The 19,483-nt window shown below is 34.7% G+C and overlaps 1 protein-coding gene across 5 annotated transcripts in view; it reads right to left on the bottom strand.

Annotated features, from left to right (window-relative positions):
* Nrk (Nik related kinase) overlaps positions 1-19,483 on the bottom strand; it is a 141,817-nt gene that overhangs the window by 12,639 nt on the left and 109,695 nt on the right. For all 5 annotated transcript variants that reach the window (XM_087196708.1, XM_087196710.1, XM_087196709.1 and 2 more), the window contains 6 exons: positions 18,023-18,332; positions 15,764-15,950; positions 15,155-15,310; positions 12,843-12,986; positions 9,924-10,082; positions 578-678 (listed from right to left, as the gene is read on the bottom strand). In XM_087196708.1, the coding sequence (XP_087052834.1) occupies positions 578-678; positions 9,924-10,082; positions 12,843-12,986; positions 15,155-15,310; positions 15,764-15,950; positions 18,023-18,332 (1,057 nt within the window). The remainder of the gene's footprint in view (positions 1-577; positions 679-9,923; positions 10,083-12,842; positions 12,987-15,154; positions 15,311-15,763; positions 15,951-18,022; positions 18,333-19,483) is intronic.

Raw genomic sequence — 19,483 nt, 5'->3', positions numbered from 1 at the left:
CCTCTGCTCCCTACCCTTCTATTAAGAGAGAACAGGGATTTTCTCAGATTCAAGTCTACAGCACAACACCCACTGCCTGTGTTTGGGACTCTGAAAGAGAAGATATTAGTGTTGACTGCAGAATTGCGTGTGAGCAGCTTGTGTGGAGGTTCAGTAAGACGGGTGGTGAGAGTGGGGTGAGGGATTTCCCTCACATTCTCCCTTGGTGTGATACTTGTGTATTGTTTAAAAAAGGGTTGAAAAGGGCTAAATGAAAATTACTGACATGATATATTCAAACAGCAGTAACTGTTGCAGAATGGTATATATTGCATCTGTATTAAAAATATTGCTTTGTTGACTTTTCTGGTATCTTTCTTTTCCTTTCTTTTCTTTCCCCTACCCCTCCCACTTCCCCTACTCCTTTAGACCTTTTCTTCCTGTTTCACAATATCAGTTATACATTTTGATCCTTATTTACGCTTTCAGTTTTTCACACCAGAGAAAGTATTCGGTATTTACACAAGTGTGTCCTATTTGTTGAGTTTTCTTCTCAAAAGAAAAATTGTATGATCCAAAGGAAAAGGAGATCACTCACTTTAATAGCAGTCCTTTCATCAAAGGACTTTGATGTCCATGCATAAAGGTGAATTGATGATTTCAAAGCAATTGCTATATATGTTGTTTCTTCATGTTGGACTACAATGATAAAATAAAAAGAAGTAACACTGCCACAGATTTAACAAGAGCACTCAAGTGTTTGCATTTGTTATTGAAAATATCATAATCACAATGTAAGCACAAAAACTGCATATATTTTTTCAAAAGCTACTTGTTTACAATTTGATGCTGCTTCAAAAGTAATAAGATTACTATATAATTTTTGGGGTGTATTTATTAGCCTTTAAGAGTATTTTAAATTTTACATTGAAAACTATAGAACATGGATGAAAAATTTAAAGAAGACCTAAATAAATGAAAAAACTTTTCATGTTCATGCATAGTTAAACGTAACATTTTAAAGATAGCAACATTATCCAAACAAATTTCCACAGATTCAATGGGATACTTCTTAAAATCCTGATGGCCTATTTTTTTGTAAACTAAAAAGCTATTCCTAAATTTCTCGTGGACTTGCAAGAGGTTCTGAACCACCAACATAATCTTGAAAATAAAAATCAAAATTGGAGAACTCATATTTCTTGATTGCAAAAACTACAAACTGTAATAATAAAAACAATATAGTGCAGGCATCAGGCTAGACATACAGATGAAAGGAATAGAATTCACAGTCAACAAATATACACATAAGTCCACAGTAAATTGTACCAAAACCATTCAATAAAGAAAAACAGTGTACAACAAATGGTGCTGGAACAACTGGATACCCACATGCAAAAGAAAGAAGTTGGAACCCTCACACCACATATAAAAATTAACTCAAAATGAATCAAAGCCCTGAATATAAGAGCTAAAACTTCAAAAGTCAGCAATAAATATTTGCACAACTCTTGGTGACCTTTAATATGTCAATGTATTCTTATATTTGACACAAAATGTGTAAGCATCAAAAAATGGATAAATTTGGATATGTCACATTTAAAAACTTTTGTGCATCAAAGGACACAATGAAGAAGTTGAAAGTATAGCCTATGGGCTAGAAGAAAATATTTGCAAACCACACATCTGATAAGGGCATAGTAAACAGAATATTTAAAGAATTCTTAAACTCAACAACTACAGGACAAACCAGCTAAAAGTAGGAAACAGTTCTTCCTCCAAGAATGACAAAAGAATAACCATTAAATACATGAAAAAATGCTCAACAACATTAATCGCCAGGAAATGTCAAATCAAAACTACTACTTTATACACCACTAGGATGGCTAGAATCAAAACAAACATCTACAAACATTTGAAAGGATGTAGACAAAATAGAGTCCTTACACGTTACTAATGGGAAGGTGAAATGGTACATCTACTTTGAAAACATTCTAGCAAAAGAAAAGAAAATATGCATATTCATATACAGAGATGTAGAAAATTATTCATATATACAAAGATATACAAAAATATTAACACCAGAATTATTCCTAATAGCCAAAATGAAGAAAGCATGCACATGTTTATCAACTGAGGTATAGGTAAACAAAAAATGATGTGTCTGTACAAAACAATTACATAGCACATGAAGTATATGATACAACATGGATGAGCCTTGAAAACATTATGCTAAATGAAAGAAATCTGTCACAAAAGACATCATAATGTATGGTTCTATTTACAATAACTATTCAGAACTGGCAAATTTTGTAGAGAAATAAAGTAAACCAATTGGTATCTGGGACTCTGATGGGAGTAGGGAAAAGGGAAAAGGAAGGGCAGGGGGAATGTCTGCTAATGGATGGGAGCAGGTTGTTTTGGGGATACAAATCGGATAATGATGTCGCATACCTTTATAAACATACCGTGAAACACTGACTTGTGTGCTTTAAATTGCTGCATTTTGCAATATCTAAATTATTTCAACAGGAAAATTTTTTTTCTTAAATTCTTTTATTGGTACATTTTAGGTATACAACACATTTACATTTCTCATTGGGAACTTGTACCTTAACATAAGGCATCTTCGTTCTTATTTTTTCCCCATTCCTAGCCCTCCCTTCACCACCTCCACCCTTCCCTATTTACAAAGACTTTATTTCCAATTTTTCCATTTCTCATCATTTTTCCTTTCCCCTGCCCCTCCCACTACCCCTACCCCTTTGGACCTTTTCTTCCTATTTTGCATTATCGGTTATTCATTCTAATCATTGGTACATTTTAGGTATACAATATAATGACATTCATCATTGGAAATTTGCACCTTTACATAGTCTCTCTTGGTTCTTAGTTTTCACCCTTGGCCAGCCCTCCCTTCAACCTCTCCATTCCTCCCTATTTACAAAAATTTAGTTCCTATTTTTCCATTTTCTCACATTAATTTCATTCCCTTCTTTCCTTTCCTTTACCCTTTCCACTTCCTTCCCCTTTGCCCCTTTTCTTCCTATTTCACATTACCTATTATACATTTAGTCCTTATGTACACTTTCAGTTTCTCACACCAGAGAAACTGGTATTTATGCATGTGTGTCCTATTTATTTCACTTAAGAGTATCACCTCAATGTGCATCCATTTAGCTATAAATGTCTATAATTTCTCATTTTTTATGGCTGAGTAGTACTCCATTTTATTAAAAAAACACATTTTCTTTATCCAGTCTCCAGTTGATGGGTATTTGGGCTGTTTCCAAGTTTTATCTATCACAAACTGTGCTGCTATGAACATGGGTCCACATATAGCACTGTGGTATGATTCTTTTAATTCTTTGGGGAAGATCCCTAGCAGTGGAATAGTGGGGTCAAATGGGACTTCCAGTCCTAGTTCTTTGAGGTATCTCCATACTGATTTCCATAGTGGTTGCACCAGTCTACACTCCCACCAGCAGTGGAGCAGGGTTCCTCTTTCCCCACAGCCCCACCAGCATTTGTTATTGGTTGATTTCATGATAGCAGCCATTCTTTCTGGAGTGAGGTGGAATCTCAGCATTGTTTTCATTTGCATCTCTCGAATGACCAGTGATGTTGAACATTTTTTCATGTATTTATTTGCTATTTCTACTTCTTTGTCTGAGAAATGTCTGTTCATTTCAGATGCCCATTTTCAGATTGGGTCTTTAAACTTGGGAGGTCTGATCTTTTTAAGTTCTTTATAGATTCGAGATAGTAGACCTTTGTCTGATGAAAAGGAAGTGAAGATTTTTTCCCACATTGTGGGTTGTCACTTCGCACTGCTGGTGGTTTCTCTTGCTGTGCAGAAGCTTTTAAATAAGAAGAGATCCCACTTGTTGATTGTTTGTGCTAGTTCACAGGCAACTGAGGTTTTGTTCAGAAAACCTTTTCCTACACCAATGTCTTCAAGAGTTCTACCTAACCTGTGTTCCAACTGGTTCAGAGTTTCTATTTTAATATTTAGGTCTTTAATCCATTTTGATTTTAGTTTAGTGCATGGCAAGAGATATAGGTCTAGTTTTAATCTTTGGCAAGTGGAAACCCAAGTTTTCCAGCACCATTCATTAAAGAGGCTATCTTTCCTCCAGTGAGGGTGTTTGGCTCCTTTATTGAAGATGAGATGGCTGAGTGTGTCTGGAATTGTTTCTGAATCTTCTAATCTGTTCCACTGATCCTCAGGTCTATTTCTTTGCCAGTGCCATGCTTTTTTTTATCCTAGTAGCTTTGTAGTAGAGTTGCAAGTTGGGGATTGTGATATCCCCTGCCATGTCTCTGTTATCTAGAATTGCTTTTGATATTCTGGGTCTCTTCTTGTTCCAAATGAATTTTTGGATTGTTTTCTCAAGGTCCGTGAAGTATGCTGCTGGGATCTCAATTGGAATTGCAGTAAATCTATATAGCAGTTTTGGAAGTATGGCCATTTTCACTATATTAATCCTTCCTACCCAGGAGCAGGTGATGTCTGTCCATTTTCTGATATCATTTTCAATCTCTCTTTTCAGAGTGCTATAGTTTTCAAAGAAGAGGTCTTTGATTTCTTTCACCAGGTTCTTTCCTAGGTATTTCAGTTTTTTGGATGCTATTGTGAAAGGAATTATTTGCATGGTTTCTCTCTCAGTGAGTCTGTCATTGGTGTAGAGGAAAGCTATTGATTTTTGTGTGTTGACCTTGTAACCAGCTACTTGACTGAATTTGGTTATTAAGTCTAGAAGATTTTTGGTGGAGTTCTTAGGGTCTTCTATATACAGTATCATATCACCTGCAAATAATGACAATTTGACTTCATTTCCTGTTTTTATTCCTTTTATGTCTTTCTCTTGTCTAATTGCCATGGCTAATGTTTTCAAAACTATATTGAGCAAGAGTGGTGTTAGTGCACATCCTTGTCCTGTTCCTGATTTTAGTGTGAAGGATTTCAGTTTTTGACCATTTAGTATGATATTGGCTGTTGGTTTTTCATAGATGGCTTTAATCAGTTTGAGGCAGAGACCATCTATTCCAATTTTTTGCAGGGTTTTTATCATAAATGCATGTTGGATTCTGTCAAATGCTTTTTCTGCGTCTATGGAGATAATCATATGGTTTTTGCCTTTGGCTCTATTGATATGATGATTACATTGATTGATTTGTGTATGTTGAACCATCCCTGCATCCCTGGGATGAATCCCACTTGGTCAGGGTGTATGATCTTCTTGATGATCTTCTGCATTCTATTTCCCAGTATCTTTTTAAGGATTCTTGCATCTATGTTCATTAGTGAGATTGGCCTATAGTTCTCTTTTTCGGTTGGGTCTTTCTCTGCTTTGGGGATCAAGGTGATGCTTGCTTCCAGGAATGAATTTGGTAGTATTGCTTCCCTTTCAATTTCATTGACGAGTTTAAACAGTAAAGGCAGCAGTTGTCCTCTAAATGTCTTGTAGAATTCAGCAGTGAAGCCATCAGGGCCTGGGCTTCTCTTAGTTGGTAAGGTTTTAATTATGTTTTCAATTTCATTGGTTGATATTGGGTTGTTCAGAATTTTTAGGTCTTCTTCGTTCAACTTTGGTAATTCATATGTATCTAGGAATCTGTCCATTTCTTCTGTGTTGTCCATCTTATTGGCATATAGGTTCTGGAAGTAGGTATTGATGATCCTCTAGATTTCTGCTGGGTCTGTTGTCATTTCACCCTTTTCATTCCTAATTGCATGGTTTTGGGCCCTTTCTTTCCTTTTTCTGATAAGATTGGCTAAGGGTTTGTCAATTTTGTTGATTCTTTTGAAGAACCACCTCTTGGCTTCATTTATTTTTTGTATCATTCTGTTAGCCTGCATTGCACTGATTTCTCCTCTGATCTTTATAATTTCCTTTATAATTGAGCTTTGGGGTTGTCCTGCTCTTCTTTTTCTAGAAGCTTGAGGTTCAGCATCAGGTTGTTTAACTGAGCTCACTGTTTTCCCAATATGTGCATTCACTGATCTGAATTCCCCTGGTAAGACTTTCACTGTGTCCCATAGATTCTCATATGTTGTATTTTCATTGTCATTTAATTGACAGAACTGTCTGATTTCTTCTTTAATTTCCTCTGTGACCCATTGGTTATTCAGAAGTGTGGTGTTCAATTTTCATGTGTTTATGAAATTGTTTGAGTTTCTTTTGCTATGGATCTCCAATTTCATCGCACTATGGTCAGATAATATACAGGGGATAACTTCAATTCCTTTGCACTTACTTAAACATGTTCTATGTGTGAGTATGTGGTCTATTTTGGAGAATGACCCATGTGCAGCTGAGAAGAATGTGTATTCTGATTTTGTGGAGTGGACGACTCTGTAAACATCTGTTAAGTTCATTTGTTCAAGAGTTCAATTGAGTTCTAGTATTTCATTACTTATTTTTTGTCTATTTGATTTACCTATTTGTGACAGTGGGGTGTTGAGGTCCCCCACTACAATAGTATTAGTTTATATATAACTTTTCATGTCCATTAGTATTTTTTATATAGTTGGGTGCACTAGTGTTTGGTGCATAGATATTTATGATTGTCATCTCTTCCTCTTGGATTCTTCCCTTTACAAGGATGTAGTGTCCTTCTTTATCTCTCTTAATCAGTGTTGGTTTGAAATCTACTTGATCTGCAAAGAGGATAGCTACTCCTCCTATTTTTTGGGTTCCCGACTCAGAGAGTATTATTTTCCACCCTTTAACTTTCAGTCTATGAGTTTCCTTTTGAATGAAGTGTGTTTCTTGTATGCAACATATTGTTGGATGTTGCTTCTTGACCCATTCTGTCAGTCTATTTCTTTTGATTGGTGAACTGAGACCATTAACTTTGATGGTATAACTGAAATGTATTGACTTATCATTGTCATGACTTTTTCTTTTTGTTGGATTCTTCCCCTTCACATTTAATTTCTTTTCATGCCAGATGGGTTCATTCTGCTTTTCTTCCTGGGGTTGTGATCCTCAATGTCTGTTCCTAGGATATTTTGTAAAATTCTTTGGAGTGCTGGTTTGGTATTCACAAAGTTCCTAAGGTGCTCTTTGTCATGAAAGTATCTTATTTCTCCATCCATTTTGAAAGATAGTTTTGGAGGGCATATCAATCTGGGTTGGAGGCTGTTTTCTTTTAGGGCTTGGAATATGTCACTCCAAGCTCTTCTTGCCTTGATGGTTTGTGTTGAGAAGTCTGCTGTGATTCTGATGGGCTTTCCTTTGTATGTGATTTGTTTCTTTTCTCTGACTGCTTGTAGAACTTTGTTCTTCTGTTGAGTTTCTGGAATCTTAACAATTATATGCCTATGTGTAGGTTTTTTTTAGATCAAGGCTATTTGGAGTCCTATATGTCTCACTTATCTGTATGTCAAGTTCTTTTCCCCTGCTTGGGAAGTTATTTGCCATTACTTCTGTGAAGAGTTTTTATGTCGTCTGCACTCTCTCCTGTTTCTTCTTTGACTCCAGTCAGTCTTATGTTATTCTTCTTTGCATCGTCTAGCAGCTGCTGGATTGATTTCTCATGTTCCCTTATAATATTGAAGCAATTTTTCTTTTCCTGGTCATTAATTGCAATCTTATCTTCTATATCTGAAATTCTGTCCTCACTTTGGCTCATTCTGCTGTGTAGACTTTCAATGGAGTTTTTCATCTCCTGCAAATCTATTTGCATCTGTATTATGCATTCCATTTGTTTCCTGTGTTGAGATTCCATCATGTTCCTCAGCTCCTCTCCAGATTTATTAATCATGTCTTACACTAGGAGCACAATTTCTCCTGTTATCTGAGAAATTATTTCTGATTTCATATTTTCCAGATCCCCTTTTGTTGCCAGTTCAGTGGGTCCAGGTGGTTGAGTATCAGAGTGTTCCATCTCATTTCCCTTTGGGGTTGCTGTAGGTGATCTGGAAGTCTGGTTTTGAGACTTATTTACGTGTCTTCTCATTTTGACCGGGGAGGCAGTGGGATATGCTGTTGGCGCCCATGCAGCTCACCTCCTCTGAACTGGGAGATGTGGGACAGGGGCCTGGAGCGGAGGGGGGAATGGTGGCCTGGACTCCCCTTCCTCTGAGCCGGGAGCAGTGGGACATATGGTGGCCCAAAAGCCCTTTCCTCTGGGCTGGAAGCGGTGGGACAGATGGTGGCCAGGAAGCCCCTTCCTCTGGGCTGGGAGTGGCAGGGTGGATGGTGGCCCAGAAGCCCCTTCCTCTGGACCAGGAGCAGTGGGATGGCAGCTCAAAAGCCCCTACCTCTGGGCCGGGAGCGGTGGGATGATCAGGGACCTGGAAACCCCTTCCTCTAGGCGGAGAGCGGCGGGACAGTAGGCGGTCCAAAAGCCCTTTCCTCTGGGCCGGGAGTGGTGGGAAAGATCTCAACAGGACAATTTTTAAGGGAAAATAACAAGTATATGCTTGCTTTTAGCCCTTCTGGTTCTTATGGAATATATTGTGTTACCTGGTAGATTTGTACTTTGCATTAAATTCCTTCTTTCTTGATTGGAAGGTTTCTGTGTTGCCCCCCCCCCTCTTTCTCTCTTTCTCTCTCCCACTCTCTGATTACACTTTCATATACTTTTGTATTTGTTTCCAAGTCAAAGGAACATGACTAATAAATCCCCAACAAGAAAAGGAAGTGTTTTAGTTAAGCAAACACTTTCTATACATTTAATAAAGGTTAATGATTTTTGGGACCTCATTGCTTTATGGAGCTTGGAAGGTTATGAAAATACTGAACAAGTATGATTCATAGCTCTCTTCCTTTGTGAACATACTACCATTGCACTTGTCAATATTCCGAATGATGGAGTAGATTGAAATGAGACAAGTCAGGAAAACTGTAGTTACGTAATCCATCCACTTGCCAAGAGTATAGATTTACAAGATTATTACCTTCATAACATTATTGAATTAAAAAGGTACAGGTTAATAGGAAATAGTTCTGCAATATAAACTCCTGGATAACATCTGGGGTATGTTTTACCTCTAAGGCTATCACATTTACATAATATGATTAGAAGGGAGTAGTGATATTCAAAACCAAGAATAATCGTGCTTTTATTTAATGCTTATTAATTCCCCCTTTTAGTGGTGTATGTGTATATATCCACACACATGAGAAAAAATATTCTGATAATGCTTCTTTATATACAAGACAAAAATGTTTAGTCATGACAGAAATATGCTGTTGCAATTCATATAATATACTTTGAACTACCTTCAATCTATGATACCAGTTCTTCTTGAAGGGGAAATTAGTGCAGACAGAAGAAAAAATGAGGCTGAGAGTAGATGGGACTTGCTTCATAAATTGAACAGAATGGAATGATATTGCTTCATAGTTGACAGCTGAAAGCAGAATTCTGAGATGTTGGAGTTGTTGCTTTGCTATTATTTCACAGTGGATGGTTGCAAAGAGATGAAGGATATAAAATATTCTCTAATTACACAAAATGCTAAATGCATAATCAGTATTGACAGTGCAAGCCAGAAGATCATAGAAACATTTTCTTTTTCACTTATTATAAAGTTTCTGGTTATTACTAAAAGTAGTTCTACTTTATTACCGTTCTAAAGAAATATCATAAGTCTCTATAGATTGTTGAAGATACATCAGAAGCACTTATAGCTGTATAGAGGTAGGAAAAATATCAGTTCAACTGGTATATTTACTGTGACTCATAAGGGAAGAAAGGTGAAGGAGTACACCAAATTTAGCATCAATAGTTATTTCAGCCAATTAATATTTTCTCATTAACAGCCAAGATTGTAGCAGAAAAGACACGTCTCAATGAAATTCACTTATCTTTCCATTCGAAGTTGCAAATTCCTTCCTATTTCTACTTTCTATTTCTTAATTATATACTTCACTCAGTGAAAGAAAGGAAATTTTATATAGCTATAGTAAATGTGAAATGAGACTTACGGACACTGAAGTGTTCACATCCGGTCAACTTATCAATAGCTCTGCAAGCTTCCTCTGTCTTCAGCATTTCTTGCTGCCTTCTTTTACTTTCTGGATCATTATTCAAAATCTTGTTCCTCAGCCAAGTTAAATGATACACCCGAAGTCTGTTCTTATGACCTGATAAAAAAAGATACAATATCTCAATTCCAGCTTTCATCTTCATATCTTAGAAGAACAAAAAGTTAAAATATTTTGCCTTTTCAACCAAATGTTTTCATTACTGTAAAAGGCATATTTTTAAAAACTACATTGCATCAGAATCTCCCCTTCATCATTTGGAATTGAGATAGCAAAATTTTAGTCTCACAGTTCTAAGTGATAAAGTGCTAGGTGCTTTTCTGTGGTGGGATCTAAAATGCTTCTTTGAGACAAGTTATGATTGCCACTGAGCAGGCAACAGAATTACCACCCATTCATTTATACCTGGGCTTTTTACTAAGTCACAATTCCTCTGTGGTTCAGAAAACTAGGAGCTATCCCTGATAATGTGTGTGTATACAAGGAATGTCTGAATATTGACCGGTTAGTCATTTGAGGCCATGAAGATGGATCTCTTTGTTTTCTACTGCTCTGTCATGCTTATAAAATAGTTGAAGGTTTATCATTTCTTCTTCAACCCAATTAATTTTTTCATTTAAAAATTATTTTAATGGTTTTAAACTTTTGTTGCTACATAATATAATACATATTTTGAGGTACATAATATGATATTTTAATTCATGTATACATTGTGTAGCAATCAACTCAGGATAACTAGCTTAAACTTAACCTTTCAAATTGACCTTAAACTATTAATATTTCCTTATTGTAAGTATATTCAAATTACTTTCTTCTAACTATTTTGAAATTGATAATGTGTTGTTAATTACATGCACCTTACTATTCCACAGCACACCAAAGCTAATTTCTCTTGTATTCCCATAATGTTGTACCCATTTCTCTACCTCTCCTCCTTTTCTCCTACCCTCTATTTAACCCAATGTCTGGTATTATTCTATTTTCAAGGTTTATGAGATCAATCCTTCAGATATGACTTGCGATGAGATCACGTTTCATATTAATTTCTCAATTGCAATTTCTTAAATCACACCAAATTCATAAAATTTATTCAAGAAGCAGAGGCCACTAAAATTACACATTTCTGTTGCTACACAATGAGTTACATTCATTTTTCTTATTTATTTTTAAAGTTTATTATAAAAATTTCTAATCTCAACAATAGGACTCTCATGTGATTAATCGTTGATATGTTTTACATAAAATATCTGAAACAATATTAGGGTTTCGATATTTATGTCTATGAACATTCTGTTCTTAAATGGTAAAATAAACTATTGGGTATCTTCCTGTACGGATATTCTCAGAACTATTTGATACTAAAATAATTCACATTTGAGAGATGCTCAAACATTAAGGAAGGCCATATTTGGGTTAGAAAAAAATGTAAAGAAAATCTGTGTTATAATGAAATCTGTTATTTAGATGTGTAGTCTCTAAACTACCCAGATGTTTTCAAAAACCAAATATTGCTAAATATCTGTTGTACCTCAGATAGTTATAAATGAATGGTCATGAAATATAATTTAAAAAATCATGATGCCTGAGCATATTTCTAAAGGGATTTCTCCTTTAATGCAAATATAAAGGAAACTTAATCATATTTCATAACATATAATCAGCATGTAACATGGCAGTTTTCACACTAGCATATATTCTACCTATTAAATATTATAAAAATATATAAACTAATTTAAATAACTGTGCTTAGCATGATTTTACTCTATAACTAAATCATTTTTTCAACTTTACCTCTCCTTTATTTTCTGTCATCTTTTGCCCATATGCAGATTTAACGTGACTCCTTTCTTATAACAAGTCCTAGTTAGCAATCACATTCACCCTAACACTCATTTACTTGCTTTTTCATAGTGAACAGTTTAGGCTCTGATTGCTCCCAAATAAAAAATGCAACTCTTGGGCTGGGGATGTAGCTCAGAAGCACAGCTCCTGTCTGGCAACTGAAAGGTCCTGAGTTCAATCTCCAGAAACAAAAAAAGGAAAAAAAATGTGTAGAGGCCTTGAGGGGTTTCATTCTGCTTTTAGTACATGTTTGTAATACAAAATGAATACAATCATTGTGGCTAGTTAGTTGGTACATGTATGTGACATATCTTAATTTTTTTCATGTCCGTTTACCCCATTCTCCACTCCCCCCCCTCATCTGTTGGTCTCCTTCCCATTTTCAAAAAAGTCTATCTTACTGTCTCTTACTATCTATGTTTTCTTTGATTTTAATTTATTTATACTTTAGATTTCTCATATAAGAGAAACCATAAAATATATGAGCTTGTGTGTTTAACATATTTCACTTAATATTGTGGATTCAAGGTGCATCCAGGGAACCTATTCTTATAACAAACCTTACATATAGGCACTAGTGATAAGACTTTGCCAGAATCAAGTCTCTTTTTCACCCAAATATGTCTTCACTTTGGTTTATTTTTGTTGTTGTTGCTCTTTTGCTTCTCTCATATCACAAGAATGGTGTTTGATGGATATTGGTGTGGTCTGTGTGTATGAGTGTATGAAAATTAGAGGTGTGAAATCTTAAGAGGCTATCCAAGAAAACACCTGAAAGGATGCAAATGATGTGGGTTTTCTTATCAATAACCTGGGTTAAGTGTATTGCAATGAAAGGAAGTTAACTTAAGTTGTAAACAGATTTAAAAAATACAAGTAGGAGAGTCTAGTGTCCCAATTAAATGTTATATTTAAAGTGTTCACCTATGAACACATTCTTCTGAGGAAGTCATTAACCCAGTTTGCTACCTAATTAATTTACATAATTACTCAGCTAATTTTAGTACTTAAACAAACCAGAGATGGTAATCAGCAAATTGAGTGGCTCTACGACTTGAATTTGGCGGAATGGTCTTCGCTTTATAAGTTTAGTAATGTTTGCCTTTCCACTTCTGTCCAATAGACACAGATTAGATCCGGTTCCGAGCAGCAAATTGACTCCTGTTCAGATACGAAAAGTACTACATTAGTTCAGGTTATTTATGCAATTGCATTTCTATTACATTTTTTATACTTCAGTGTGCTAATCTATATAAAGGTGACTTTTATAATTTTAGGCTAATATTAATTTCATACTGCAATTAATTTCATGCTATGTACTCTAATAATACAAATTTCCCAGAAATATATGAAAAGATGGAAGATAATACTCTGAAGCAATATTCTACAGTTTGTTGTCTGCTTTGCCATCTCACAAATAGAATTTTATGTATATCTGAGCAACGATTAGTAGTGTCCTACAGTTTATCAAAGTCAATCAATTCTTTTACAGATCACTATTAAACATCTTTAGTCTAGAACACACAAATAATTCAGTTTAGATCATTTCTCCTTCATAGCTATAACAAAATATTGTAATGCTTTTAAAATAATTATATGTATATTTTAACTTGAGTGCTTCTATGCTCATTCAGATATTACAAAATTTTACTTCGATAAATACCTGTGAAATTGTTCCTATCTTTATGTATCTAGGTGTCTATGCTATCTTTTATTTGTTGGCTAGCTCTAATAGCTCAAATATATGTACTCTTTAAAGGCCAAAGGCAAAGATTGAAATAGAAGATACAACTAAATTTAAAACACATTTCAAACTACTGTGGGATTCTCCCCATCAACTGAGATAGAGGAGACAATTAGCCAAGTGACAGAGGAGGAAACTTCAGTATCTGTCATCCCCTTGCAGAATATTTGTGCTCTGAGACCATAAGGAGAAAACACTAGTGTTTCTGCCTTCAGTTTTCCACTCTGCCCCTTTCCAGTTCTCACAGCCAATGGCAGGTTTAGAAACAGTATCTTCCCTAAAGGAAGTCAAAGAAGGAGGGGGAAATAGCATCACTTTTTATTATGATTGTTTATTTTTCAAAGTAAATAATCACTAGTTATAAGTATGAATTACTCAACATTATATTTCTGGGTAATTGCTAGGCTGAAGTGCTAATGCCTTCTTATTGTCTGATACAATCAGCAAAGTTTTGAGGATACCATTTTTCTAAATTTCTCAGTCCATAAAATATCCATATAATTATGTTTGCTACTTAATTGAAAACACTTCTCCTGCTCAATTGTACATCAAATAAAATCTATCAAATTTGAAGTTGGAAGTTAGCATTTACTTTGGAGTCTGCCATTCCTTGCATTCATTTTTTTCCCTTAAATTCTTTTATTGGTTTAAGTATACAATACCTTTACATTTATCATTGGGTGCTTGTACCTGTACATGATGTATCTTGGTTTTTATTTTTTTCCCCACTACCTGTGTGCCCTTCACCCCCTCCACCCTTCCCTATTTACATAGACTTCATTTCCACTTTTTTTGTTTTCTCATAATTTTTCCTTTCCCTTCTTCCTTTTCCCCTTCCCCTCCCACCACTCTTACCCCTTTGGACTTTTTCCATTTCAAAGTATCAATTATTCGATATTAATCCTTTTAATCCTCATTTACACTTTCAGTTTCTCACACTAGAGAAACTATTCGATATTTACACATGTGTGTCCTATTTATTTCACTTAAGAGTATGGCCTCAATATGCATCCATTTAGCTATTAATGATTCTAGTTTCTCATTCTTTATGGCTGAGTAGTGCTCCATTTTATAAAAAAACACATCTTCTTTATCCAGTTTAAAGTTGATGGGCACTTGTTCTTGCATTTATTTATTCCATTTTATTTATGATGCAGACTGGCTTGAGGTAAAATATTGTCTCAGTATTACTGATATCGCTGCTTTTTAAACAAATAATAGAAGGCTGTCAAAGTTAAGTCTTTATAGCGGAATTTTCTCTTAAAATCCTCACAACTTTAAAAATAAGATTCTATAGAAATTTTTCTTACAATATTTTACTAGGTATAATATGCTGCACTATATCCTAAATTAGGAATACTAAGCTCAAATTTTCAAATAATCAAAAACTTGTCTAATTATAAAAGGAGTGAGGCATCAATCAACAAAATTATTTCTGAGTAAATTATAAATATATTTTATTTGATTTGGTAGTGATTTGGTAAGAGTTAACAAATGTTTTACATATATGATTTTCACATTTTTTATCCACGTGAAAAATAGAGTCTTTTACAAAAACAACTCAGTTTCAAAAAACCAAACTCACCCCACAAAGAACCACAATAGATCTCAGAAGTAAATTCTTTTTCATACATGTGGATTAGTGGTTTTTTACATGTAGAAGAGACAAAGGGTGGATTAACATTGACTTCAAAGTTTCTCTCAGTTGATTTTTCAGGGACTTCCATGAATCCAGCATACACTAGGAATAAGTAAGAGGAAGATATTAAGAGAAATTGCTAGTTTATACATCATGTGTACTTGAGTGCTTCCACAAAATGCTGCAGCCTAAAAAAGTTCCTTTTCCTGTTCTGTATTTTATTTCTTACTGAAGGTATCATTTTGACAATTCTCAAACCATCAGACCACACTAATTACAATGGTTAAAAATACACTGCTCAATAGAAAAATATTTTAAGTGACTGTTATTAGAATAAAAACCAAATCTAATATGGGACTCAATTTCTAAACTTTATCTCAGTTATGCACCATAAAATTCAGCGAACATTAGATTTAGTAAAAGCATACATTCATCTGAAATTAGGTCAACCGAACATCAGAATTATTTGATTCCTTGAAGATCATTAATAAGTGGATAAAAAGCATTGAATATGAGAACAAGTAGAAGCACTGAGAAATCATATTAGACACTCACAGATGGCACAGGCAAAGTCAGCATTAGCAGCCATCCCAGAACCTTTGGAAGGAGATGAGTTATTTTCAAAAAAATCCGACTGTATTGATGATTCTGATGTGTCTATATCACCATCCCCATCATCCAGTTCAGGGAGTGCAGCATGTGAGGCAATGGAGTTTGAGCCTTCACTCCCACTATTTAGCTCCTGAAAGGATAAAATCAATTTTTATTTTGTTAGAAAGTTTAAGGAGAAGAAATATGCATAGGAGTTACTTAAAAACTTGAATGCAAAATTTGTAATATGTATGTCCTTATGAAATCCACATTTACTTTCAAAACTCAACAATGTCATTGTTGAGACAACTGATGTTAGAGGTGAAATATGAGGGGCATTAAGTCCCACTTACCCAATTTGTGTGCTAACATTTGTGTTACTATGCTAGGAATCTTACTTACATATCACCATCCGTCCTTATCATAAGTCAACAAATAAATATAATTATCTCCTATTTACTTATAATAAAACTAAATTTTACTTAGAAATGTTAAATACAGTTTTCTAGGTCATAGTGCTAATAAGACATGAAACTAGAATTTGAAGCCAAAGTCTATTTGGTTACAAAGTATATATTCAACTATGTCATTCCAAATAGCTGCTTATAAAAGTAAAAGGCACTGTGTGGGTCTATCTATTCTATTGCTTTACATACCTTCTGAGAACTTACAGCATGAAAAATTTTTAAATGACAAAACAAAAGATGAAAAATCAACTTACAAAATTGTAGTCGAGCGTATAAATATATTTAAGTGAAAATCCAGCCTACTACCCTTAGCTAATAAAGGTAATCAAGGATAAAAACCACAAAAATGTGACAATGTGGCATTCCACATCTTGTAGGAAAACACACCAACTGTTTTTGACAAATTTGTCTATTGACAAGCTCTTTTTTGTATTTAAAGAGTGATTTTTGGTACTGGGATAATTGTTCCACTCTGTCAAGGAATGGTTTTTATGACCTAACAAACCAATAAACTATAGTATATAGTAGGGCAACATTTTAAAATTAAAATGAAGGGAAGGTCCATTTTACCAGTAAAAAATCAAAACTTTCCTTAAAATAATGAGAGATTCTCAGGGTGCCATGAAACTAATGTTTGGACATCCTGTTTTAATGTCTTTAATTAAGATGAATGATAGATGGATAGATAGATGCATGTACACATAGATACTTTCACACTGATACTGCTTTCCTATTGTAAATCATTAAGACTTTGTCTCAAACAGACAAACAAACCAGTATATGCTCAACAATTTCTCAAAAAGTTAAACATGCACTTGGCATATGATATAGCAATTTCACTCCTAGATAGAGTCCTAAAAAGACCTGAAAATGGAATCAGATGCCTGTACACCAAGATTTATAGAAGCTTATTCATGATAGGACAAATGTGGAAACAACCAAAACAAAAAGTGTCAAAATATTATTCAGCCTTGAAAAAGGAGCAAAATCCCAATACATACTACAACATGATGAGCCTTGAAATTGTTATCCTAAGTGAAATAATCCAGACATGACAGGACAAATATTGTCTGATTAAAAATGTTACCTAGAAATAAATTAGAATACAGGTTACCAGGGAGTGGGGAAGTGACTGTGACTTAATTGTTTGGGATGATAAAAAAGTAACAGAAATGGGGAATAGTGAGGATTATATGCCACTGGCTATACTAAATGCCACTGATTTGTTTTCTTAAAAAGATTGAAAATATCCAAGTGTGATGGCCCGTGCCTCTAATTCTAGAAGTCTGAGAGACTGAGGTAGAAGGATTGCAAGTTTGAATCCAGCCTGGGCAATTTAGTGACTTGGTTACATCCTGACTCAAAACAAAAACAAAAACAGAAAAGTGCTGAGTATGTAGCTCAGGGAGAAAGCCCTGGGTTCAATTCACAGTACTGAAAAAAAAGTTAAATTGTACATCATGTATATTTTAAAATAGAAACAATCTTTCCAGGAAAATTATATATTAAGATGTACCACCCCACATCTGTGATATGAGTAAAGAAAGGCAAATAAGATACTTTTGTCTCTGGAAATAAAAAAGAATCAGCCAAATTAGAAGCAGTAAAAACCTCCACCCACAGCGATAATTAAAATGTTTAATGTTTCAGGGCAGAGAGTTAAAATCTACTTGGCATAGCTGGAAATGCTAAATATCATGTGAGAAACACATTCCCAATGAGAGTAATTTATTATTTTTTACAAATAGTACATTACCTCTGGTTGAGGTTCAAAATCGTGGAATATGGGTCTCTTCAATCCTGGACCATCTGTGTCTGACTGCTTTTCTCCTCCATTGAATCCACACGCTCTACTCTCTTCATTGTTGCCACTGACTCCCTTATTTCCATTACTCCCACTACCTCTTTCACTGCCTATATCACCTCCATGTCTTTCCTGATATCCAATGGCTTCACTGCCTCCACTGGCTGTACTTCCATGGCTTCTACTGCTATTGCCTCTGCTAGTATCTTCTTTTTCATCACTGCCATCTTGCTTGCAGCTTCCATCTTTAACACAGCTTGCCCTGATAACAAGGACACATTAATGAAAGAAAGTTACTCAATAAAAACATAGTTAAAGACAGTAAATGAAACACAATTAGGATATTTCTTATACGTATCTACCATTACTAGGCGTGTTTTTGGTTTGTGTGAACACTATTAGTATTCAGACAAGAAGAAAAAACCACAATGTCCTGCCAGTCTTAAATACTGATTAGCACCATACCACTGTCAATTCTTTGGCTGCATTTGGGTGACAGAGGAAAGAGAAATTGCATTCCTTGTTAGGTTCATGCATTACATTAGTAGGACAAACATGCACTTTTTTCTTTCATAATAGACTACTTAAAGCATTAGAAACTTCACAGTCACATGAATGATTAAGCCCATAACTTTGGCTCAGCTACAAAATATTTGAATAATTCCCTTGCAACGTATCTAATTTATGTTAAATTTAATACCTGCCTTTATTTTCTAAAATATATATTGACTTCTTTGCTACAGAATACCATTGATCAACTTATCTTCCCAGCAAGTTAAAATAAAATTGGCCTAATGTCTTATAGAACTATGATAGTCATTTAATCAGTTTTTAAAAACACCAAACTTGCCAAAATGTCTCAGTATTCTCTTTTTGCATATGAGACATTAAACGTAAGTTCCTCTAGTGATTCTAAAAACAAATCTATGTGAGAATGGAACTCCTTTTATTCTTATGTGTGACACTGGGGAGCGAACCCAGGGGTTAGTGGATGCACGGTATCACTGAATTAGATTCTGAATCCTTTCTTTTTAGTTATTATTTTGAGACAGGGTCTCATTAGGTTGCCTAGACTGATCTCAAATTTGCCATCCACCTGCCTCAGCCTCTCAACTATGAAAATCTTGATAGATATTTACTAATAAATCAGGTAAATATCATGCTAAATTTATCACATACATGTTTCAGGAATGCATAGCTATGTTTGCAAATACTGGTAGCTTCACTTTGGTCATTTATTATGCTTGTTGTTTTACATAGTAGTAATATTTAGTCACAATAATCTTAATAAAAACACTCAGACCACTCCAGTTATAAAGCAATTAATAAATAATTGAATGATAATAAAAATAACATGCAATTAATGTGAAGTTAAGCATTCTACAGTAGAACAATTTAGACTATATTATTGAA

The sequence above is a fragment of the Heterocephalus glaber genome, unplaced genomic scaffold, assembly GCF_053883595.1.
Source record: "Heterocephalus glaber isolate CG9 unplaced genomic scaffold, H.glaber_assembly_v1.0 deba00001613, whole genome shotgun sequence".
In the NCBI taxonomy this organism is placed as follows: Eukaryota; Metazoa; Chordata; class Mammalia; order Rodentia; family Bathyergidae; genus Heterocephalus; species Heterocephalus glaber.
Note: the sequence above shows the minus strand (reverse complement) of the source record. Positions and strands in the feature narration are given on the sequence as shown.